General features: G+C 37.5%; 3 protein-coding genes, 4 long non-coding RNA genes and 1 pseudogene across 8 annotated transcripts in view; 2 read left to right on the top strand and 6 right to left on the bottom strand.

The window, feature by feature from the left end:
• LOC148737864 (uncharacterized) overlaps window positions 1–2,044 on the bottom strand; it is a 2,946-nt gene extending 902 nt beyond the window's left edge. Inside the window, exons 1-6 of the mRNA XM_088748939.1 lie at window positions 1,970–2,044; window positions 1,767–1,866; window positions 1,235–1,360; window positions 786–911; window positions 603–638; window positions 54–111 (exon numbers count right to left, since the gene is read on the bottom strand). Of these exons, the coding sequence (XP_088605065.1) occupies window positions 54–111; window positions 603–638; window positions 786–911; window positions 1,235–1,360; window positions 1,767–1,866; window positions 1,970–1,998 (475 nt within the window). The 5' untranslated portion in view covers window positions 1,999–2,044. The remainder of the gene's footprint in view (window positions 1–53; window positions 112–602; window positions 639–785; window positions 912–1,234; window positions 1,361–1,766; window positions 1,867–1,969) is intronic.
• The window catches only part of LOC148737863 (uncharacterized), a 10,171-nt gene extending 5,906 nt beyond the window's left edge, over window positions 1–4,265 (top strand). The window contains exons 2-3 of the long non-coding RNA XR_015996704.1: window positions 2,456–2,544; window positions 3,431–4,265. This is a non-coding gene — a long non-coding RNA (uncharacterized LOC148737863). The remainder of the gene's footprint in view (window positions 1–2,455; window positions 2,545–3,430) is intronic.
• The window catches only part of LOC148737851 (uncharacterized), a 161,881-nt pseudogene that overhangs the window by 140,301 nt on the left and 3,841 nt on the right, over window positions 1–17,739 (bottom strand).
• On the bottom strand, window positions 2,185–3,170 carry LOC148737865 (uncharacterized). The gene is made up of 3 exons (XM_088748940.1): window positions 3,083–3,170; window positions 2,838–2,929; window positions 2,185–2,562 (listed from the first exon to the last, which is right to left on the bottom strand). Exons 1-3 carry the CDS (start codon window positions 3,088–3,090, stop codon window positions 2,345–2,347), a joined length of 318 nt encoding a protein of 105 aa, XP_088605066.1. The 5' UTR covers window positions 3,091–3,170; the 3' UTR covers window positions 2,185–2,344.
• Window positions 3,434–6,231, bottom strand: LOC148737866 (uncharacterized). 2 transcript variants are annotated; one of them, XR_015996703.1, is made up of 6 exons: window positions 6,152–6,231; window positions 5,941–5,973; window positions 5,364–5,432; window positions 5,123–5,206; window positions 4,430–4,684; window positions 3,434–3,556 (listed from the first exon to the last, which is right to left on the bottom strand). It is a non-coding gene; the product is annotated as an uncharacterized LOC148737866 (long non-coding RNA). The 2 variants fall into 2 exon arrangements; XR_015996702.1 differs by lacking the exon at window positions 6,152–6,231 and having other exon boundaries at window positions 5,941–6,100.
• On the bottom strand, window positions 8,072–10,310 carry LOC148737867 (uncharacterized). Its single transcript, XR_015997037.1, has 2 exons — window positions 9,604–10,310; window positions 8,072–9,038 (listed from the first exon to the last, which is right to left on the bottom strand). It is a non-coding gene; the product is annotated as an uncharacterized LOC148737867 (long non-coding RNA).
• On the top strand, window positions 11,031–12,145 carry LOC148737868 (uncharacterized). Its single transcript, XM_088750331.1, has 4 exons — window positions 11,031–11,118; window positions 11,390–11,488; window positions 11,843–11,921; window positions 12,025–12,145. The coding sequence occupies exons 1-4, from the start codon at window positions 11,040–11,042 to the stop codon at window positions 12,074–12,076; spliced, it is 309 nt and encodes a 102-aa protein (XP_088606457.1). The 5' UTR covers window positions 11,031–11,039; the 3' UTR covers window positions 12,077–12,145.
• LOC148737869 (uncharacterized) lies at window positions 12,944–14,875 on the bottom strand. Its single transcript, XR_015997036.1, has 2 exons — window positions 14,660–14,875; window positions 12,944–13,083 (listed from the first exon to the last, which is right to left on the bottom strand). It is a non-coding gene; the product is annotated as an uncharacterized LOC148737869 (long non-coding RNA).

Genomic DNA, 17,739 nt, shown 5'->3' on the forward strand with positions numbered 1-17,739 from the left:
GGACGAAGAATGTTATTTCTTTGATAGGTTAATAAAAATCAAGTTTTTCTTACCTACTAAAGTCACAGAGAGGTTGTCATTTTCTGCTGGAAAATTCCCTCGGAAGGACACCTGCAAGTAAAATAAGGGAACGGAAGTGTGGTGCTCAAAGGAGTTATGTGTAAATATCATAATTAAAATAAACATTGTTCCTTTGAGCATCACACCACCCTTCATTAATTCAATTTACAATTTGAAAACACTTTGTACACTATAAATATTTCGTTTACATTTTGCCATACATTCTTTGAGCTCTGCTCTGTTGGAGAGGAACTTGTCGAAGTGTTTTAAGTTTCGTTTTTGTTAGATGGTTATGTTCAGTGTCATTGGAAACTATTGTAATGACAAATTTACTTTCTTTGAGCCAATTCTGATATAATCAAAATTTAGTTCCTTTAAACATACTTTTTAAAAATAAGCAACAAAATGGTACACTAGATTATAACACTGCACTTGGACAAGTTAAGTTAAGAAAGTCACGCTCCTTGTTTAGCCAATTCTCTAATTAAACCAATTGTGCTATTTAGAGACTGCACAAGTTACATGAACCTTACATTCCCTACCTGCGATTGCAGTGATGAAGTTATCTGCTCTTCTTCCTGTGATAAATTTCAAGAGAAAAAGAGAGTTTACTTTATAGTCAAAGAATGAGTGAAGAGGTAGCTGCAGTCTTGACATGAAAGTAATGGAAAGCTGATGTTAAAGTAAATGTTGTTTATTTCTTCCTACTTTAAGGAAGCACTCACTCCTTCTACAACATCCAGGATCTCGTGCCCCTGTAGCCGATCACTGTGGCGCACCACTTGCTGCCTTCTCCTTATTATGAAGTGTCCTGGCAGGTCATCATGAGATCCTGCCCAGTCGTAGACTTCCTGCATAGTTACATAGACAAAATATTTGTATCATTTACATGCTGAGTAACAGCTGGAATTGTGGTCACCATGGTACTGTTATGGCAGTGGCTTTTGTCAGAGTTCAATGCACTCAGGATCATGACCCAGCCATAAGGAAAATCCATGAGTGTATAAGTGAACATCTGCGTTTGCCCCTTATTGAGACCTTGCTTGGGGGATTGCTTAATTTAGTCAAGTGAATTAATAAAACTTGCAAATGGTAATAATTTCAACTGTAATCAGTTGTAATATGTGCAAAACTGTGGCATTCCAGGTGTATAAATATAAGTACTCCAATGTACCTGGAAAAAAGCATTTGGCCTAAACCGCCTGCCAATTTTCTTGTTACCGGTGCAGCGGAGGATAATTTTGGTGTACACCTCGCCTGGTGGAGGAGATTTCACCCTTTCTTTCCTCTTCTGTCTGACCTATCAAAAATAAAAAAAAAATTCAAACATTTCATTATGTAAACTAGTAAAAGGATTTTTCTACTAACACCCCTCTCCTCCATCTGGAAATTCCAACTGGAAGTAGTTCTCAGTGAAATCACCCTTGCTGTTGATTAAACCTGGTTTTTATCTGATTGAACCTCAGCCAAGTGTTTTCAAGATGTAATAATTGTAATTCAGCTGCAAAAGTTTGACTCACAAAAGCCTGTATAAATATGTCTAGTTGAATCTAAGTTGTGATTTGTCCCTCCTCTAAGTTCTTGTACTCTCCTTTGGAAATTCAGTTGAATTAAGTTCCTTTCCTGTTTGGTTGACACAGGTGACAAAATAAGTAAACTGATGTATTCACTTAATTTTCCATGAAAATGATGCCTTAAGGTTATACCTCTGCTGCATCTCCTTCATCTTTCCTTTTATTTTCTTTCCTTTTATTTTCTTTTCTTTTCCCATCTGTCCTCGGTTCTTGCCAGAGGGCAAGTTGTTCCCTGTGTAAACAGAGTAACATGGATAATGTGAAGTATCTAACAGTTTTGTGGTGCATTGCTCTATAAGATTTCAATAATAGTCATTATACAACAAAATTATTACCTTTCCAACACAAGTGATTGGATCATCATGGTTACCCTTTCACACACACCTCCGAGGCCAGTGTTGTTTGCATCCAATGCTAAAAATGATTCAAGAGAGTTTTAATTATAGACCAACTTTATTCTGGATATTCACTTTATGCAAAGTCTCCCATGAAAATAAGTTTGACATTCCTTCTCCTAGGCTGCATGACATAATTAATTCCCACGAAAATAAGTTTGACATTCCTTCTCCTAGGCTGCATGACATAATTTAACTGCAATCATCAAAAATAAGGCTTATACAAATGTATGATAGTAGAGGACAGAGTATGAAATTTGCTTAACAATGAAAAAAAAAAAAAACACAGCATTCGTAGGCATTTGCACATTGTACTCATTTTTTATGGCAGTTTTGGCTCATCATCACCAAATATGTAGTTGTCCTAAAAGCCACTGAAAAAAGTGATTTAATGAAATATCTGATCTGAAATAATCTCTTAACCAGGTTATTACCTTGTATGCGCTCGACAAATACTGGATTTTGACGAGGAGAGGGCACCAACAAGATGATCTGGTCCTCATTCAGTCTTTCATGTACGTATAGCGCAAGGACTGTTTCATGAAAAGAAAATGTGATCTTGAAATTAGAGTTATATTGCCACTTATGGGTAGTTGAGTTTTATTTTTGTTAATTTAATCACTTAGAAGTGAATTTTAAGCTACACTTTAAGCAGTTTCACATATAAGAGTTGTGTGTAGTTGGTTAAAGGCCAGAAGTGGTAACTTAATTAGCTTTTAGCAATACTGTACCTAATTAATAAACTTAATGAAATGAATTGTTAAGCCTTAGGTTTTGACTATACAGATAATGAACTCTTTGACCCTACCTTTCCTTCCCTCTTCTGATGAGGTTTCAGCTCCCCAATAGAGCCATTCTGCCTCATTGATGGAACCAGCCACCATCATCCTTTGAAGAGCCCTTGCCAAAATAGTAATAACAAATGGAGAATTTCATTTTCATGCATTAGTGATCAATGTCAATGTAAGCAGCCCTAGTAAAATTCTCTTTAACCACTTGGCCTGTTACAGGCCTGCCTGCCTGGTTTATGTTATTTGTACAGATTATCAGTACCTCAGCATGTCCTCTCTTAGATCATTTTGGCCATTTGGGTTCAGAAGGACAGCTACTATTGGGCGCCTAGCCTCTCGTGCTTGCCAGCGTAACTATACCCAAAAAAAACATAATGGAATGATTAGTCAATTTTTAAATGGTTAAAAAATAAATGAACATAATGGTTTTTGTCATTTGACAGGAATTAATTTACAGTCCAATTAAGTGCTCTATTCCAGAGATTAATTAGGAATTTGGTATTAATTTAATGTTGAATAAATCAGAATTGAATATTGGACTTTAAGATCACCACAATTGCATTATAGTCTATAATTAATGTACATGATTCTTTTTAATAATTGCATTTAGTCACCTCTTCAAAAGAATGATTCAGGAGTGGCAGCATGGATTGTTCAACATTGTTGCAAGCTAACTCCAGCATGTTCTCGCACCTCCAAACCTCACTGGTTCTGCTTGGAGCATTGCAGGGAGCCCCTAAAATAAAAGTAAATAATAATTGTTAATCAAGTGTCCAGAAGGAAACAGAACTGGTTGAGTGTTGTAAGAGAGGTGCAGTAGGTGTTAATTAAATGTATTATAAAGCATGTTAAACATACTTAGAAATTAAAGTATTATCTATGTGTAACTGAACTTCAAAACAATGCCAAAACAATTTGCATTTAGTAAGTAAGACTGTATCGGATGAGTACCACACATTGTAAACAAAATGAAAATACAAAGTTAAATACCCAGTTGATAGGTTCATGTTCTCAAACTCATGCTATAGTTTACAACATATTTTGCACTCTGAAAAGAGTTCTGCAAATAAACTGGTTACCCTTCATTAAGGCAATTTAACTGTGTACAGTGTATCATTTGGCATGTAATTGCAGTTGTATTTTTTACATGTGACTCCCGACTTTTCACTTTGGATCTAGCTTGTATATTTGAGTGTAGTGTGAATATACTGTCACATGTGCTTTTTTTCCTTTCATAAATATATGACCCAGTTGCATGCAATGTGCTGGAAAGATCAGTTGTGAACATTTCCTTCATTTTGTAGATAATAATCCTTCAATTTAATTGTGTACAGTGTATCATTTGGTGCGTAGTTGCACTTTTATTTTTACATGTCCTGACTTTTCACTTTGGATCTAATCTGTATATTTGAGTGTAGTGCAAATATAATTTCACATATGCTTTTTTCCTGTTATGGATATTTGATCAAGTGCGTATTATGAGCTGAAAAGATCAGTTTTGAACAGTTCCATCATTTTGTTGATAATAATCCTTCAATCAGCTCTCTGGGGCAACTTCATCTTCTTTTTGTCTTTAAAACAATCACAGATTACACTAGAATTACTTTACCTCTTATACCATGTAAAGAGAGGTCTTCTCTAACTGTTCCAACTGTTGAAACAATGAGATTTTGGGATGTTATATATAACCACAGATCTTGGCAATAAATGATGAAGAAGAAATAAATATTTAGTGATTTAAACACCCTCCCTCCCCCCAAAGAAAACAAAGAAAAATAAAAGGAGAAAAAGAATTCAAACAAAAGTCATAATAGTATCATCATACTTTGCATTCCATCTCCATAAAATGGTGAGCCATGGAACCCTGAGAAACAATGATATCACTGCTTTCGAGCCACTCAGAGGTATATTTGAATTGTCCACTCAATTTACTTGTCACTTTGTTTTCGGGTAAATCATGACACAAACATAGGATTTTGGACCATTTTCAAATGAGCTTTGAAAAATATGTAAGAGGCAGGTGACAATGATGTCCTCACATTGGGACCAGTCTCCTCCACATGCATTTACTTTGGTAAAAACTGGCATTCTTTTTTCTATTCTGAACAGCAAGTCTTCTACCTTGAATTGAAATGTATACTAGATCAAGATTTTATTTCACTTGCATTTGTGTAAACGTAATTTTCTAGCCTTTGTATTCATGGAGTTGCTCAAATGCATTTCACTAAGCCAAGTTTATAATGTTTATCCCTTTGACTCCCAAGATGTAGTTATTAACTTACTCTTACTTTATAAATATTACCTGACGTGCTACAACTAGTTGGCCTTGTCGTGGTTGAAGTTACCGCAGGTCTGGTTCTCCTTTGCCTTGCCTGTTTCTGGGGCACTTGCATGAAAATGTAAGGGAACATCATTGTAAATTATTGTGGTTACGGCCTGACTGTTACTTGGGCACCTCTTGTTGGAGATTCAGGTGGGGAATAAAATAAAAATAACCTCATTCTGGTAATAAACAGATTTTTTGATTTGATTTTCACACTTACCTTGGGGAGAAGGTATAATTATGTTAGTGTCTCCATTGTCTCTAAAAGGACTCTGTAGCAATTCCTCATCTGTGGTAGGTTGACAAACAGTGTTGTGTTCAAAGTGAAGTTCAGTGAAAATACATTACTTTTTGTATCATATCTTTGAATGTAAGTATATTCATCGTTAGCAGCATGGGACAAAGAAAAAAATCTGATTCCTGATGACAGCAGAGCTTGTTACCATTTGCACTCTGGAAGGATGCTATAACCACTAAACTATGTGGAGTTTGAGGTAAGCAAGGTCACTTAGTACTATGTTATGTCTTAAGGCTACCAATCTGTACACCACGGAAGAAAGAAGTTCTTTGCCTTTTAATCTCATTGCATACAGTGGTCATTTTTATGCCAGTCCCTATGTTGAAGTTTCCTTTCTTTGTTAATGTGTTTTCTCAGCTCCTTTCAAAATTTTTGTCTTAAAAATCTCCCTTGGAACCCCTTATGAAAATTTTATGATTATATCCAATTGAATTGGCAAGTGTTATTTGTAAAGCCACATTTAAAACATCACAACCAGATTCATAGTCTATAATCTTACCATCTGAGTCATCAATTTGGAGTTGATGTTCATCTAAATGTAGAAGACAAAACAAAATACTAAACATTTAGCTCAGTAAATGCTACACACTGTGTGTGAAAGTCTGTCTAATGATCATTCATTCTTTGTTCAATCACTGGCATCCTTTTTTTCTTTTCTATCTCACAAAAAATATAGAATATAAATTTGTGGGTAAAGTTGGAAAGCTCACCAGTCCTGATTGAGTTTCTGGCCAACTGGGTAATGTACCTTCTAGTTTCTCCTTAAAAAAAAAGTACATGTAGAAATTTGTTAAAGCTAATTGCACAAAATTGTTGCAATAATTATCTTACCACCTCAGGCAAAATAATGTAACTTAAGAATGCTAAATTTATGTCGATTGAAAATCATATTGTCAGACAAAAATCCCTCTGATTTATCATCATGGGTTTATTACGAATGCTACTGCTACTGCTACTGCTACTGCTACTGCTACTGCTACAGCTACTGCTACTGCTACTACTACTACTACTACTACTACTACTACTGCTGCTGCTGCTGCTGCTAGTACTACTAGTACTGCTACTGCTACTGCTACTGCTACTGCTACTGCTACTGCTACTACTACTACTACTACTACTGCTGCTGCTGCTGCTGCTAGTACTACTACTACACTACAACAAACAAGCCGTGCCTCCAGAATCGAAAGCTAAATCAGTACTTTGTACTTACTGAGTGGGAGGGCCGGATAGGAAACTATTTGGTTCGAGGTAATGACGCTTGGACCGAGTGCACAAAGGTCCGTGTCTCGTGACCGTCAGTCAAATATTTTGCCGTCCGGTCCGAACATTAAGGAGCCCCTCCCAGGGGTTTTAGGAACAAGGGAACTGGAACATTTATCAAATTACTTTCACGGAACAAGGGAACTCTTGAGTAGATTGTTGGGAACAAGCGAAAATCGATCTACTTTCAATAATAATTTTTTTTTAACTTTCCGAGCCTCTAAAATATAAAACAAATATGGGGAACAACGATAAACATTTTTGGGGATAAAGGGAACAATACAAAAATTTTCGGGATCAAGGGAACATGAGCTAAAAACATTTTTGGGAACAAGGGGTTTTGTTAATGGGGAAAAAGTAATGAAATCCAAAATGATTAAGGGATCAAGGGAACATGTACCCTCCCTTCCCCCGTGTAAATAATGCCTAAGCGGATGCCACATTTTTAACCTACGTGACATCATTATTGGCCGCCATTTTAATGTCGCGTCGCGCCAAACCTTTGAAATTCAATCTTGCTTTGTCAAAAGACGAAACACCCTTTCATACAGAAAAATTTAAAAAGATTAATCTTCAAAACCAGACAAAGCGCGCCCGCGACTGAAACTCTTTCTAGCCTTCAGCGTGGCATCCCCTTCGTGAGAACGTCATTATTACAAAGGAAAGGCATTGATAATGGAGTGGGTTAATTATAACCAATAACCTTTTATGGAGAAAATCTCATCACATCACTGTGGTTCTCAGAAAGGTCCTAAGGGACTTGGCAATAAACTGGGAAACCCCTTTACGTGACGACCTCAATAAAAAGGGGGTAAACCGACTAAACAAAGTAATACATTAAATTCAAGACCTTGCTGAATTATTTGACGATAAATGTACCAATTACTGCCAATACCAGAACTTGAACAAAGGAAATGAATTTATTAACCGCACAAAGGTAAAAATGACCTTCGAAAATCTTAGCATACTCTGCTTGTAATCTGAGGTTATTTGCGCAGCTTATACTAACAAGGAAACTTTACCGTTTCAGGCCGTGACCGAAGATCCCAAACTTTGTAAAATGCCTCATCAAAAGGGTAATTCCTCATTTTCTAATTTTGATGACGTCACTTGAAAACCAGATAAAGCGCGCTCGCGAATGAAACTCTTTCGAGCCTTTAGCGTGGCATCCCCTCCGTGAGAATGTCATTATTACAAAGGACAGACCTCGCTGATGGAGTAGGTTAAGGTAAGATACTAGGGAACCCCTTTATGAAAGGACATAAATATTAAGGGCTGAGCCAACTAGACAAAGCATTCCATTAAATTCACGACCTGACTGAAGAATTCAATAATAAGCGTACCCACTACCGTCAATACCGGAACCTAAACAAAGGAAATTAATTTATTGACAGCGCAACGGAAATGTTGACTTTAAAAATAACATCACACTCTCGTAATTAGAGGCTATTTGAGCAGCTTACACTAACAAGGAGACTTTAATGTTAAAGACAGTTATCGAAGATCCTTATTCCATAAAAATGTCTCATCAAAAGGCCGAAGTGGTTTCCAAGTCCAACGAATTAACTTTTCTGCGAAAAGTGGATCTGGAATGCTGTATTTGGTGAGTTGAATATCATTGCCGGCTTTCATATCGCCGTCGCATTTCCAGTGCGACTATATTGCCATTTTCCTTTTCAGTTATAACATCGTGTTAAGGCCCGTTACCCTTGCCTGTGGGCACTCTGGCTGCCAAAATTGCATGGAAACTTGGGCGGAATCGAAAGTCACACCGGTATGTCCCCAGTGTCGGGCAAAGTTTCGAAAAGAAGAGCTGAAGATCAATGTGACGATGGACAAGGCCACCCGAGATTTGCCTGTTAAATGTAACAGCCAAGGCTGCCAGTGGAAGGGAAACTATAGCGATGCCAACGATCATCTAAAACATTGCCCAAAAGTACGAGAGAGGTGCCCCAACGAAGGATGCCAGCACGTAGCGGCACGGGAAGAAATGACAGCACATGCTTGCCCTAAAGAAAGGATCGCATGTTCAGGATGCCAACTGCGCGTAACGAGGGAAAAACTACAATTCCACCGTAGATCTTTGTGCAGAGATTCTGCAGCTCTATGCCCCTTGAGATGTGGAGCGTCATTACCACGGTATGTTGCACTGATTCGGATAATTGAGCATTGCGATGTTTTAGTGTTGGCAATAGTTTTAAGTGAGGAAATTTTTAACATGAATAGCAGTATCCCTGTATTTTCTCAGTTCAAATCTAAGATCATGGGCAGTCCTAATTTGTGTCTGGTGTCACACATTACGGAACGTTGTGACTCAGCTACATTCCTCAAATATAACTGAAAGAGAAGAGTTATATTTCATGATCAAGAAACGATTTGAGAAACAGATATAATGCCTATCATTCAATGGGGATCTAGGGGAAGGGCAAAGTGATACTCCCAAATGACTTTAAGTCCCCCATCCCCCCCCCCCCCCAGCCATCCCCTCTACAGGGCTGTAGCCAGATTTCAGGACAAGACGAGGCAAGTTTCGAGCGCCGAAGGCGCGAGCCGCTAGCGGGGTCTGGGGGCATGCCCCCCAGAAAACTTTCAAATCTAGAGGTTTAGAAATGCTATTTTAAGGATTTTCCGTGGCATTTTTGTTCAGAAAAGTCAATCTTTAAGAAAAAAATTAAAAAGGCCAAAGTTAAGACGAGGCAATTGCCTCGTCTTGCCTCATGCTAGCTACGCCGCCCTGCTCTAGATCTCCCCAAAGTTTACATCAAAGTCAATTTGTCTACAGAACCACCCTAAGGGTGTCACGCTTTTCCCACTTTTTCTTTTTCACTTTTTTTTTTTTATCACATCAACTGTTTGAATATATAACACCAGTAAAAATGGAAGATCTTGAACTATCACATACCTCTTTGAATTTTAGAAGGAACATCAACCTACATCTTCACCAATGCCCAGAGAAAGCTTTAATGTGCCAAGTACCTGGGTGCAAAAAAATTGTAAAAAGGAAGGACATGAACGTCCATTTGACGGAATCAACCACCAAAGTGAAAAGTCAGAACATGTAAAAATACAACTGCAACTACACGCCAAATGATACAATGTACACAATTAAATTGAAGGATTATTATCTACAAAATGAAGGAAATGTTCACAACTGATCTTTCCAGCACATTGCAAGCAACTGGGTCATACATTTATGAAAGGAAAAAAAGCACATGTGACATTATATTCACACTACACTCAAATATACAAGCTAGATCCAAAGTGAAAAGTCAGGAGTCACATGTAAAAATACAACTGCAATTACAGTCATGCCAAATGATACACTGTACACAGTTAAATTGCCTTAATGAAGTGAAACCAGTTTATTTGCAGAACTCTTTTCAGAGTGCAAAATATGTCGTAAACTAGAGCATGAGTTTGAGAACATGAACCTATCAACTGGGTATTTAACTTTGTATTTTCATTTTGTTTACAATGTGTGGCACTCATCCGATACAGTTTTATTTACTAAATGCAAATTTTTTTGGCATGGTTTTGAAGTTCACTTACACATAGATAATACTTTAATTTCTAAGTATGTTTAACATGCTTTATAATAGATTTCATTAAAACCTACTGCACCTCTCTTACAACACTCAACCAGTTGTGTTTCCTTCTGGACACTTGATCACCAATTATTATTAACTTTTATTTTAGGAGCTCCCTACAATGCTCCAAGCAGAACTAGTGAGGTTTGGAGGTGCGAGAACATACTGGAGTTAGCTTGCAACAACGTTGAACTGCCCATGCTGCCACTCCTGAATCATTCTTTTGAAGAGGTCACTAAATGCAATTATTAAAAAGAATCAAGTACATTAATTATAGACTATAATGCAATTGTGGTGATCTTAAAGGCCAATATTCAATTCTGATTTATTCATAATTAAATTTATACCAAATTCCTAATTTATCTCTGGAATAGAGCACTTAATTGGATTTTAAATTAATTCATGTCAAATGACAAAAAACATTATGTTCGTTTATTTTTTAACCATTTAAAAATTGACTGATCATTGCATTATATGGTTTTTTTGGGTATAGTTATACTAGCAAGCAGGAGAGGCTAGGCGCCCAATAGTAGCTGTCCTTCTGAACCCAAATGGCCAAAATGATCTAAGGGTGGACATGCTGAGGTACTGATAATCTGTACAAATAAGATAGACCAGGCAGGCAGGCCTGTAACAGGCCAAGTGGTTAAAGAGAATTTTACTAGGGCTGCTTACATTGACATTGATCACTAATGCACGAAAATGAAATCCTCCATTTGTTATTACTATTTTGGCAAGGGCTCTTCAAAGGATGACGGTGGCTGGTTCCATCAATGAGGCAGAATGGCTCTATTGGGGAGCTGAAACCTCATCAGTAGAAGGAAGGAAAGGTAGGGTCAAAGAGTACATTATCTGTATAGTCAAAACCTAAGGCTTAACAATTCATTTCATTAAGTTTATTAATTAGGTACACTATTGCTAAAAGCTAATTAAATTACCACTTCTGGCCTTTAACCAGCTACACACAATGTGAAACTGCTTAAAGTGTAGCTTACAATTCACTTCCAAGTGATTAAATTATCAAAAAAAATAAAAACTCAACTACCCATAAGTGGCAATATGACTCTAATTTCAGGATCACATTTTGTTTTCATGAAACAGTCCTTGCGCTATACGTACATGGAAGACTGAATGAGGACCAGATCATCTTCTTGGTGCCCTCTCCTCGTCAAAATCCAGTATTTGTAGAACGCATACAAGGTAATAACCTGGTTAAGAGATTATTTCAGATCAGATATTTCATTAAATCACTTTTTTCAGTGGCTTTTAGGACAACTACATATTTGGTGATGATGAACCAAAACTGCCATAAAAATGAGTACAATCTGCAAATGCCTACGAATGCCGTTTTTTTTTTCATTGTTAAGCAAATTTCATCCTCTGTCTTCTACTATCAAATATTTGTATAAGCCTTATTTTTGATGATTGCAGTTAAATTATGTCATGCAGCCTAGGAGCAGGAATGTCAAACTTATTTTCATGGGAGACTTTGCATAGAGTGAATATCCAGAATAAAGTTGGTCTATAATTAAAACTCTCTTGAATCATTCTTAGCATCGGATGCAAACAACACTGGCCTCGGAAGTGTGTGTGAAAGGGTAACCATGATGATCCAATCACTTGTGTTGGAAAGGTAATAATTTTGTTGTATAATAACTATTAATGAAATCTTACAGAGTAATGCACCACAAAACTGTTAGATACTTCACATTAACCATGTTACTCTGTTTACACAGGGAACAACTTGCCCTCTGGCGAGAACCGAGGACAGATGGGAAAAGAAAATAAAATAAAAGGAAAGATGAAGGAGATGCAGCAGAAGTATAACCTTAAGGCATCATTTTCATGGAAAATTAACTAAATACATCAGTTTACTTATTTTGTCACCTGTGTCAACCAAACAGGAAAGGAACTTAATTCAACTGAATTTCCAAAGGAGAGTACAAGAACTTAGAGGAGGGACAAATCACAACTTAGATTCAACTAGACATATTACAAGCTTTTGTGAGTCAAACTTTTGCAGTTGAATTACAATTATTAAATCTTGAAAACACTTGGCTGAGGTTCAATCAGATAAAAACCATGTTTAATCAACAGCAAGGGTGATTTCACTGAGAACTACTTCCAGTTGGAATTTCCAGATGGAGGAGAGGGGTGTTAGTAGAAAAATCCTTTTACTAGTTTACATAATGAAATGTTTGAATTTTTTTATTTTTGATAGGTCAGACAGAAGAGGAAAGAAAGGGTGAAATCTCCTCTACCAGGCGAGGTGTACACCAAAATTATCCTCCGCTGCACCGGTAACAAGAAAATTGGCAGGCGGTTAAGGTCAAATGCTTTTTTCCAGGTACATTGGAGTACTTATAATTATTTATACACCTGCACATATTACAACTGATTACAGTTGAAATTATTAACATTTGCAAGTTTTATTAATTCACTTGACTAAATTAGGCAATCCCCTAAGCAAGGTCTCAATAAGGGGCAAACGCAGATGTTCACTTATACACTCATGGATTTTCCTTATGGCTGGGTCATGATCCTGAGTGCATTGAACTCTGACAAAAGCCACTGCCATAACAGTACCATGGTGACCACAACTCCAGCTGTTACTCAGCATGTAAATGATACAAACATTTTGTCTATGTAACTATGCAGGAAGTCTACGACTGGGCAGGATCTCATGATGACCTGCCAGGACACTTCATAATAAGGAGAAGGCAGCAAGTGGTGCGCCACAGTGATCGGCTACAGGGGCGCGAGATCCTGGATGTAGTAGAAGGAGTGAGTGCTTCCTTAAAGTAGGAACAAATAAACAACATTAATTTTACTTTAACATCAGCTTTCCATTACTTTCATGTCAAGACTGCAGCTACCTCTTCACTCATGATCGCAAATTAAGAGTATGGTTTTTGCAGTCTATACAGAGGGCTAGGTCAGGCTACAGGTTTAATAGCTAAGGTTATATTGACAAGCATTGATTATTTTGTTGAAAGTGAACTGTTGCAGTTGTGTAATAGCTTCTACACTTGATTAGATCAGTGGATCTGTGGAAACATTCTTAACTGAATTAGACCTGTTAGTGACACCTCTTTGTTCTCAATTAACAAACTATTTCCTAAAAATTACTCACTTTTGAACAAAATAATCAAATCTGCATTTATTTAGTTAACATTTAATCTGGATTCAAAGATGAATTTCTCTCACTGGTATCAATAATATCAGTGCGGTTTGTGTTATGCAATATCTGAATAGAATGAGTCAAACAAACACAACTTCAACTGGATATTAATTTTATATTTCAAAAGTTAGCTTTTAACAATTATAGTAGCCTGCCAAACTTTCTTAAGTTTCATGAAATGTTGTAAATCCACCATGGTCTCCGATGATGTATATATTAAGTATATTATTTTGATATTATTCTTCTTACTGTTTGTTTGCAAGAGATGAATTATAACTCTTTGTTTTAGTCCATTTCCTTTACTGTAGATATCTGCAGACAGCTAAGAAGAAGTGTGGCTGTTTTGTTTTGTTTTAAGTGCAAACCATCACCGAAAAGCCAAATTAACAAACGCTAGAAATAGTTATTAAGACCTGCCTTTGCTATGCCTTAATCACTAAAAATATGAAAATACTGAAATTCATTGGTTACAGTACAAACTGCTACACAATACCATTTGTCATCCTTGCTGGAACAGCTTGTTAGTTTACTTGTTTGTTTGTTTATTTGTTTTGACTGTTTTATGCAAATATTTTGGTCTTCCCACCTTCATGGCTTATTTATCAAACTAATATAACTTACAACCGAATGTTAGTGTTCACCTTCATGGCTTATTTATAAAAATAATACAACTTACAACCGAATATTATTGTTCACCATATATGCTTAAAACCTAGCCTGATACAGTTCTCATAAAGTATTTTTCTAATCTGCATTAGCTACCGTTATTTAGGTAATAAAGAACATGGTTTCTCAATCAATCTCAACTCAATGCAGACATTTCTTTTCAGACTTTTTTGGCCATATTCTCCAAAACACTTTAATGTTACATAGGATTTGTGTTCCTTTTCCTAGCTACAAATGACCAATTAAAACAGAAACACTAAAGTGTATTGAGCTTCTACAATAAAAATAGAATGTTTGTATTGCTGCATGCTGTTATGTATACTTTTTTGTGTGGTAAACTCAGGGTTGGAAAAATGGAGAGAAACAGTTTCTTGTTACAGTACTGAGATTAAAAATAACCGAGAAATGTTCACTCCGGGATTGAGCTTAAGTTTGAAACTGAACAAAACGTTATTAAAAACTATGAACCAGCGAGTAGCAACACCCTCCCCTAAAACAATGTAGTAGAAAGAGCCAGTAATCACCTTAGTGTCCTTCCCTTCGTCTCCTTTGCAGAAATAAATCATTATTTGCTCCTGTTGTGTTTTCTCTTTCGAATTTCACCGAAAACATACTTCTACAAAGTCTCAAATTAACGAACTAAACTCAATAAGTTTGCCAGAATCATGGCCATTCTCGCTCGTCCCATGCTCCCTCCCAAGTCTTGGTACCAGATTACCTCTCAATTGCTGAAAGAAGATTAAACTGAGCTCGATACCAAACCGAGCTCGATATGAAACCAATACCGCGAGGCAAACCGAGCTCGATAAGAAACCGAGCTCGATTAGAACAGATGGAGTTTGTCGAGCTCGTCTTTTTGATCGAGCACGATATAGTTGGATCGAGCTCGAATAGAATTGACCGCATTTCGAGCTCGTTGATCCGAGGTTGGTTTGAACTGGTACTCGAATCGCTATTCGAGTACGGTGAACATGAACCGAGCTCGGTTGCCCAGATACCAGATGTGATCCAAATCAAGAATAAACCTACCCAAGGGAACTCATTTCAGCGATAACGGTATAAGTTAAGCTGTCTTTCGATTTGCTGATTTGCTTTCAGCAGTTTCTCCAACCTCACTTTTTTTTTGCCGCGGGTTTTTCCCTCGCCAATTTTTGCCATTACTCAATGTTCAACAGAACGAGATAAAAAAAAAAAAAAAAACCTGACTGCTATGCAGTACTTTTCCTGGGAAAATTTCGATCCGATTGTCATTGATGCCAGGAGGTCCCGTCTTCCCATTGGTTCGCTGTTTCAGTAGATAATCTCTTGGTTTGGCGCTATTTGTTCACAGACCTTTAGGAACTAAAATCTCGCATTTGGTTTTGAGGAATAAAGGAAATATTTGCTTGCAAATAGAATTTTTATGCTTCTTCTCCCCGTTGTGTACTTTTTATTTCTTTTGGGGGCCTGGGACTTGGGGTGGCATTTATTTGGATTATACCCAATACCCTTTAGGATACTTGTGCTTGCCAAGTGACCAGGCTCCCATGTGAGCGTCACTCCGTTCCATCTTGATGGTGGTTAAAGACGTGGTTTCCTACCAATCGATGCACGGATCCCAGCTAAGATTCGGAGCAGAATTATTCAAAATGAATTTGTTGATTTTGGCTCCCTTCTTATTCATCTAGCTTTTGAGGACAAATTTCGCATCACACTCCAACCCTCCCAGGAAGGCTCTTCCCCATCGTTAGCTCTTGAGCCAGTAAACAAAGCTAAACGTATTACATCAATAGATGTTTGGCTCCAAGCTTTTCATGTTTATGTGGGTATTTTAACTGCACAGTATCCCCATGAGGCTCCCGGGCTCATGAAGTATGGGGCTACTATTCAAAATCTGGCTGCTAGGGGCCATAATTGGCGTTATTATGATGAAAACTTCCGTTTTTTGCGCCAGTCTGAGGCCACCTCTCTTCCCTGGGGATCTGTACATTAGGAATTGTGGTTGAAGTCTCAGACTAATGCCAGCAAATCCATTCCAGCAACCAGCCTTGCTAAGAACTTTGATATCCCTCGGGGTTATTGTTTTAAGTTTCATAAAGGGGGTTATTGCTCAGGATGCTCCTTTAAGCACTCATGTGCTAAATGTGATGGTCCACATCGGGCTATAAATTGTAATTTTCGTGCCTTTAGCAAAGGACACGCTTCCAAATTGTCCAAGCAACGCAGCAATAACACCCCTAGCAGCTGGATCACTCCCCAACCTACTTCCTCGGGAGCTTCCAACACCCGTCCACAGTGATCGTTTGCAATTTTTTCTTTCTTGGTATATCCCTTCCGTAGTAGAGCTTTTATCCAATGGTTTTAATTATGGCTTTCCCTTGTACTATGAAGGACCGCGAGACTCTTCATGTGCTAAAAACCTACTTTCTGCAATCCAATACCCTGAGGCAGTTGATACATACATACATACATACATACTTTATTTATTCCAGAAGCAGATGATAACTATTATATACAAATAAAACTAAAAAGAAAATACTTCTAGAAAAGGAAGTTAAGAGGTTATCCCTGTGTAAAAACTCCCTTAAAAGAAAAGACAAAATATAAATCAAAATCATTACAATCAAATATTTAAGTACGATTTAAGTTTAGATTTAAAATGCTGAAAGCTGTCAGCTTCCACTATATCACCCGGTAACTCATTCCATAATTTGACAATTGATGCCAAACTAGATAAAGAAATTGCCGCTCATCGCATTGCAGGCCCTTATTCCTCTCCACCTTTTCCCCATTTTCGTATATCTCCACTAGGTTTGGTTCCTAAAAAGACAGAGGGTGAATTCCGTTTGACTCACCACCTTTCTTTCCCTCAAGGTTCATCATTGAATGATGGCATTTCTTCAGAATTTACTAGCGTATCCTATGCTACGGTGGAAGATGCCATTCATATCATCAGAACTGTTGGCCACGGCTGTACATGTTTTATGGCCAAAACAGATATTAAGAATGCTTTTCGAATCATTCCTATTCAACCCCAAGATTACAACCTTTTGGGGATTTGTTGGAGAGGATTTTATTTTTATGACCGCTGTATGCCGATGGGGTGTTCAAGCTCTTGCAAAACGTTTGAAATTTTTTCTTCTGCCATAGAATGGATTGCCCAAAAGAAATTGCATATCGATCACATTTTGCACCTGCTGGATGATTTTCTCATTGTCTCCCCCTCTCCTGATTTGTGTAAACAACAACTTGATTTATTCTTAATGCTCTGCCAATATCTGGGCATCCCTATGGCGCCGGAAAAAACAATTGGCCCTTCATCAACAATTTCATTCGCAGGTATTGAATTAGACTCGGTCCTTATGGAGGCTCGGCTGCCTCCTGATAAGCTAGTAAAATGTCAGGACTTAATTTCCGGTTTTCTCAGGCGTCGCAAGGTTACCTTACGAGAGATACAGTCGTTGACAGGTTTATTGAACTTTGCCTGTACAGTAGTTGTTCCTGGTCGTGCATTTCTGCGTCGTCTTATTGATTTGACAATCGGTCTTCGGCGTCCTCATTTCCTTATCAGGTTGACTCAAGAAGTTAAAGCAGATCTTAAAGTCTGGCAGCAATTTCTGTCGGG

The sequence above is a fragment of the Stylophora pistillata genome, chromosome 2 (assembly GCF_964205215.1).
Source record: "Stylophora pistillata chromosome 2, jaStyPist1.2, whole genome shotgun sequence".
Lineage (NCBI taxonomy): Eukaryota > Metazoa > Cnidaria > Anthozoa > Scleractinia > Pocilloporidae > Stylophora > Stylophora pistillata.

What these genes read in the sequence shown, in the direction of transcription:
- LOC148737865 (XM_088748940.1), bottom strand. An exon ending in ATCAGAAGAGGGAAGGAAAG is followed by an intron (nt 2,563 to 2,837) that starts GTAGGGTCAAAG and finishes TTCATGAAACAG; the next exon opens with TCCTTGCGCTATACGTACAT.
- LOC148737868 (XM_088750331.1), top strand. Translation starts at nt 11,040, where the DNA reads ATGACGGTGGCTGGTTCCATCAATGAGGCAGAATGGCTCTATTGGGGA. An exon ending in ATTTGTAGAACGCATACAAG is followed by an intron (nt 11,489 to 11,842) that starts GTAATAACCTGG and finishes AATCATTCTTAG; the next exon opens with CATCGGATGCAAACAACACT. An exon ending in CAATCACTTGTGTTGGAAAG is followed by an intron (nt 11,922 to 12,024) that starts GTAATAATTTTG and finishes CTGTTTACACAG; the next exon opens with GGAACAACTTGCCCTCTGGC.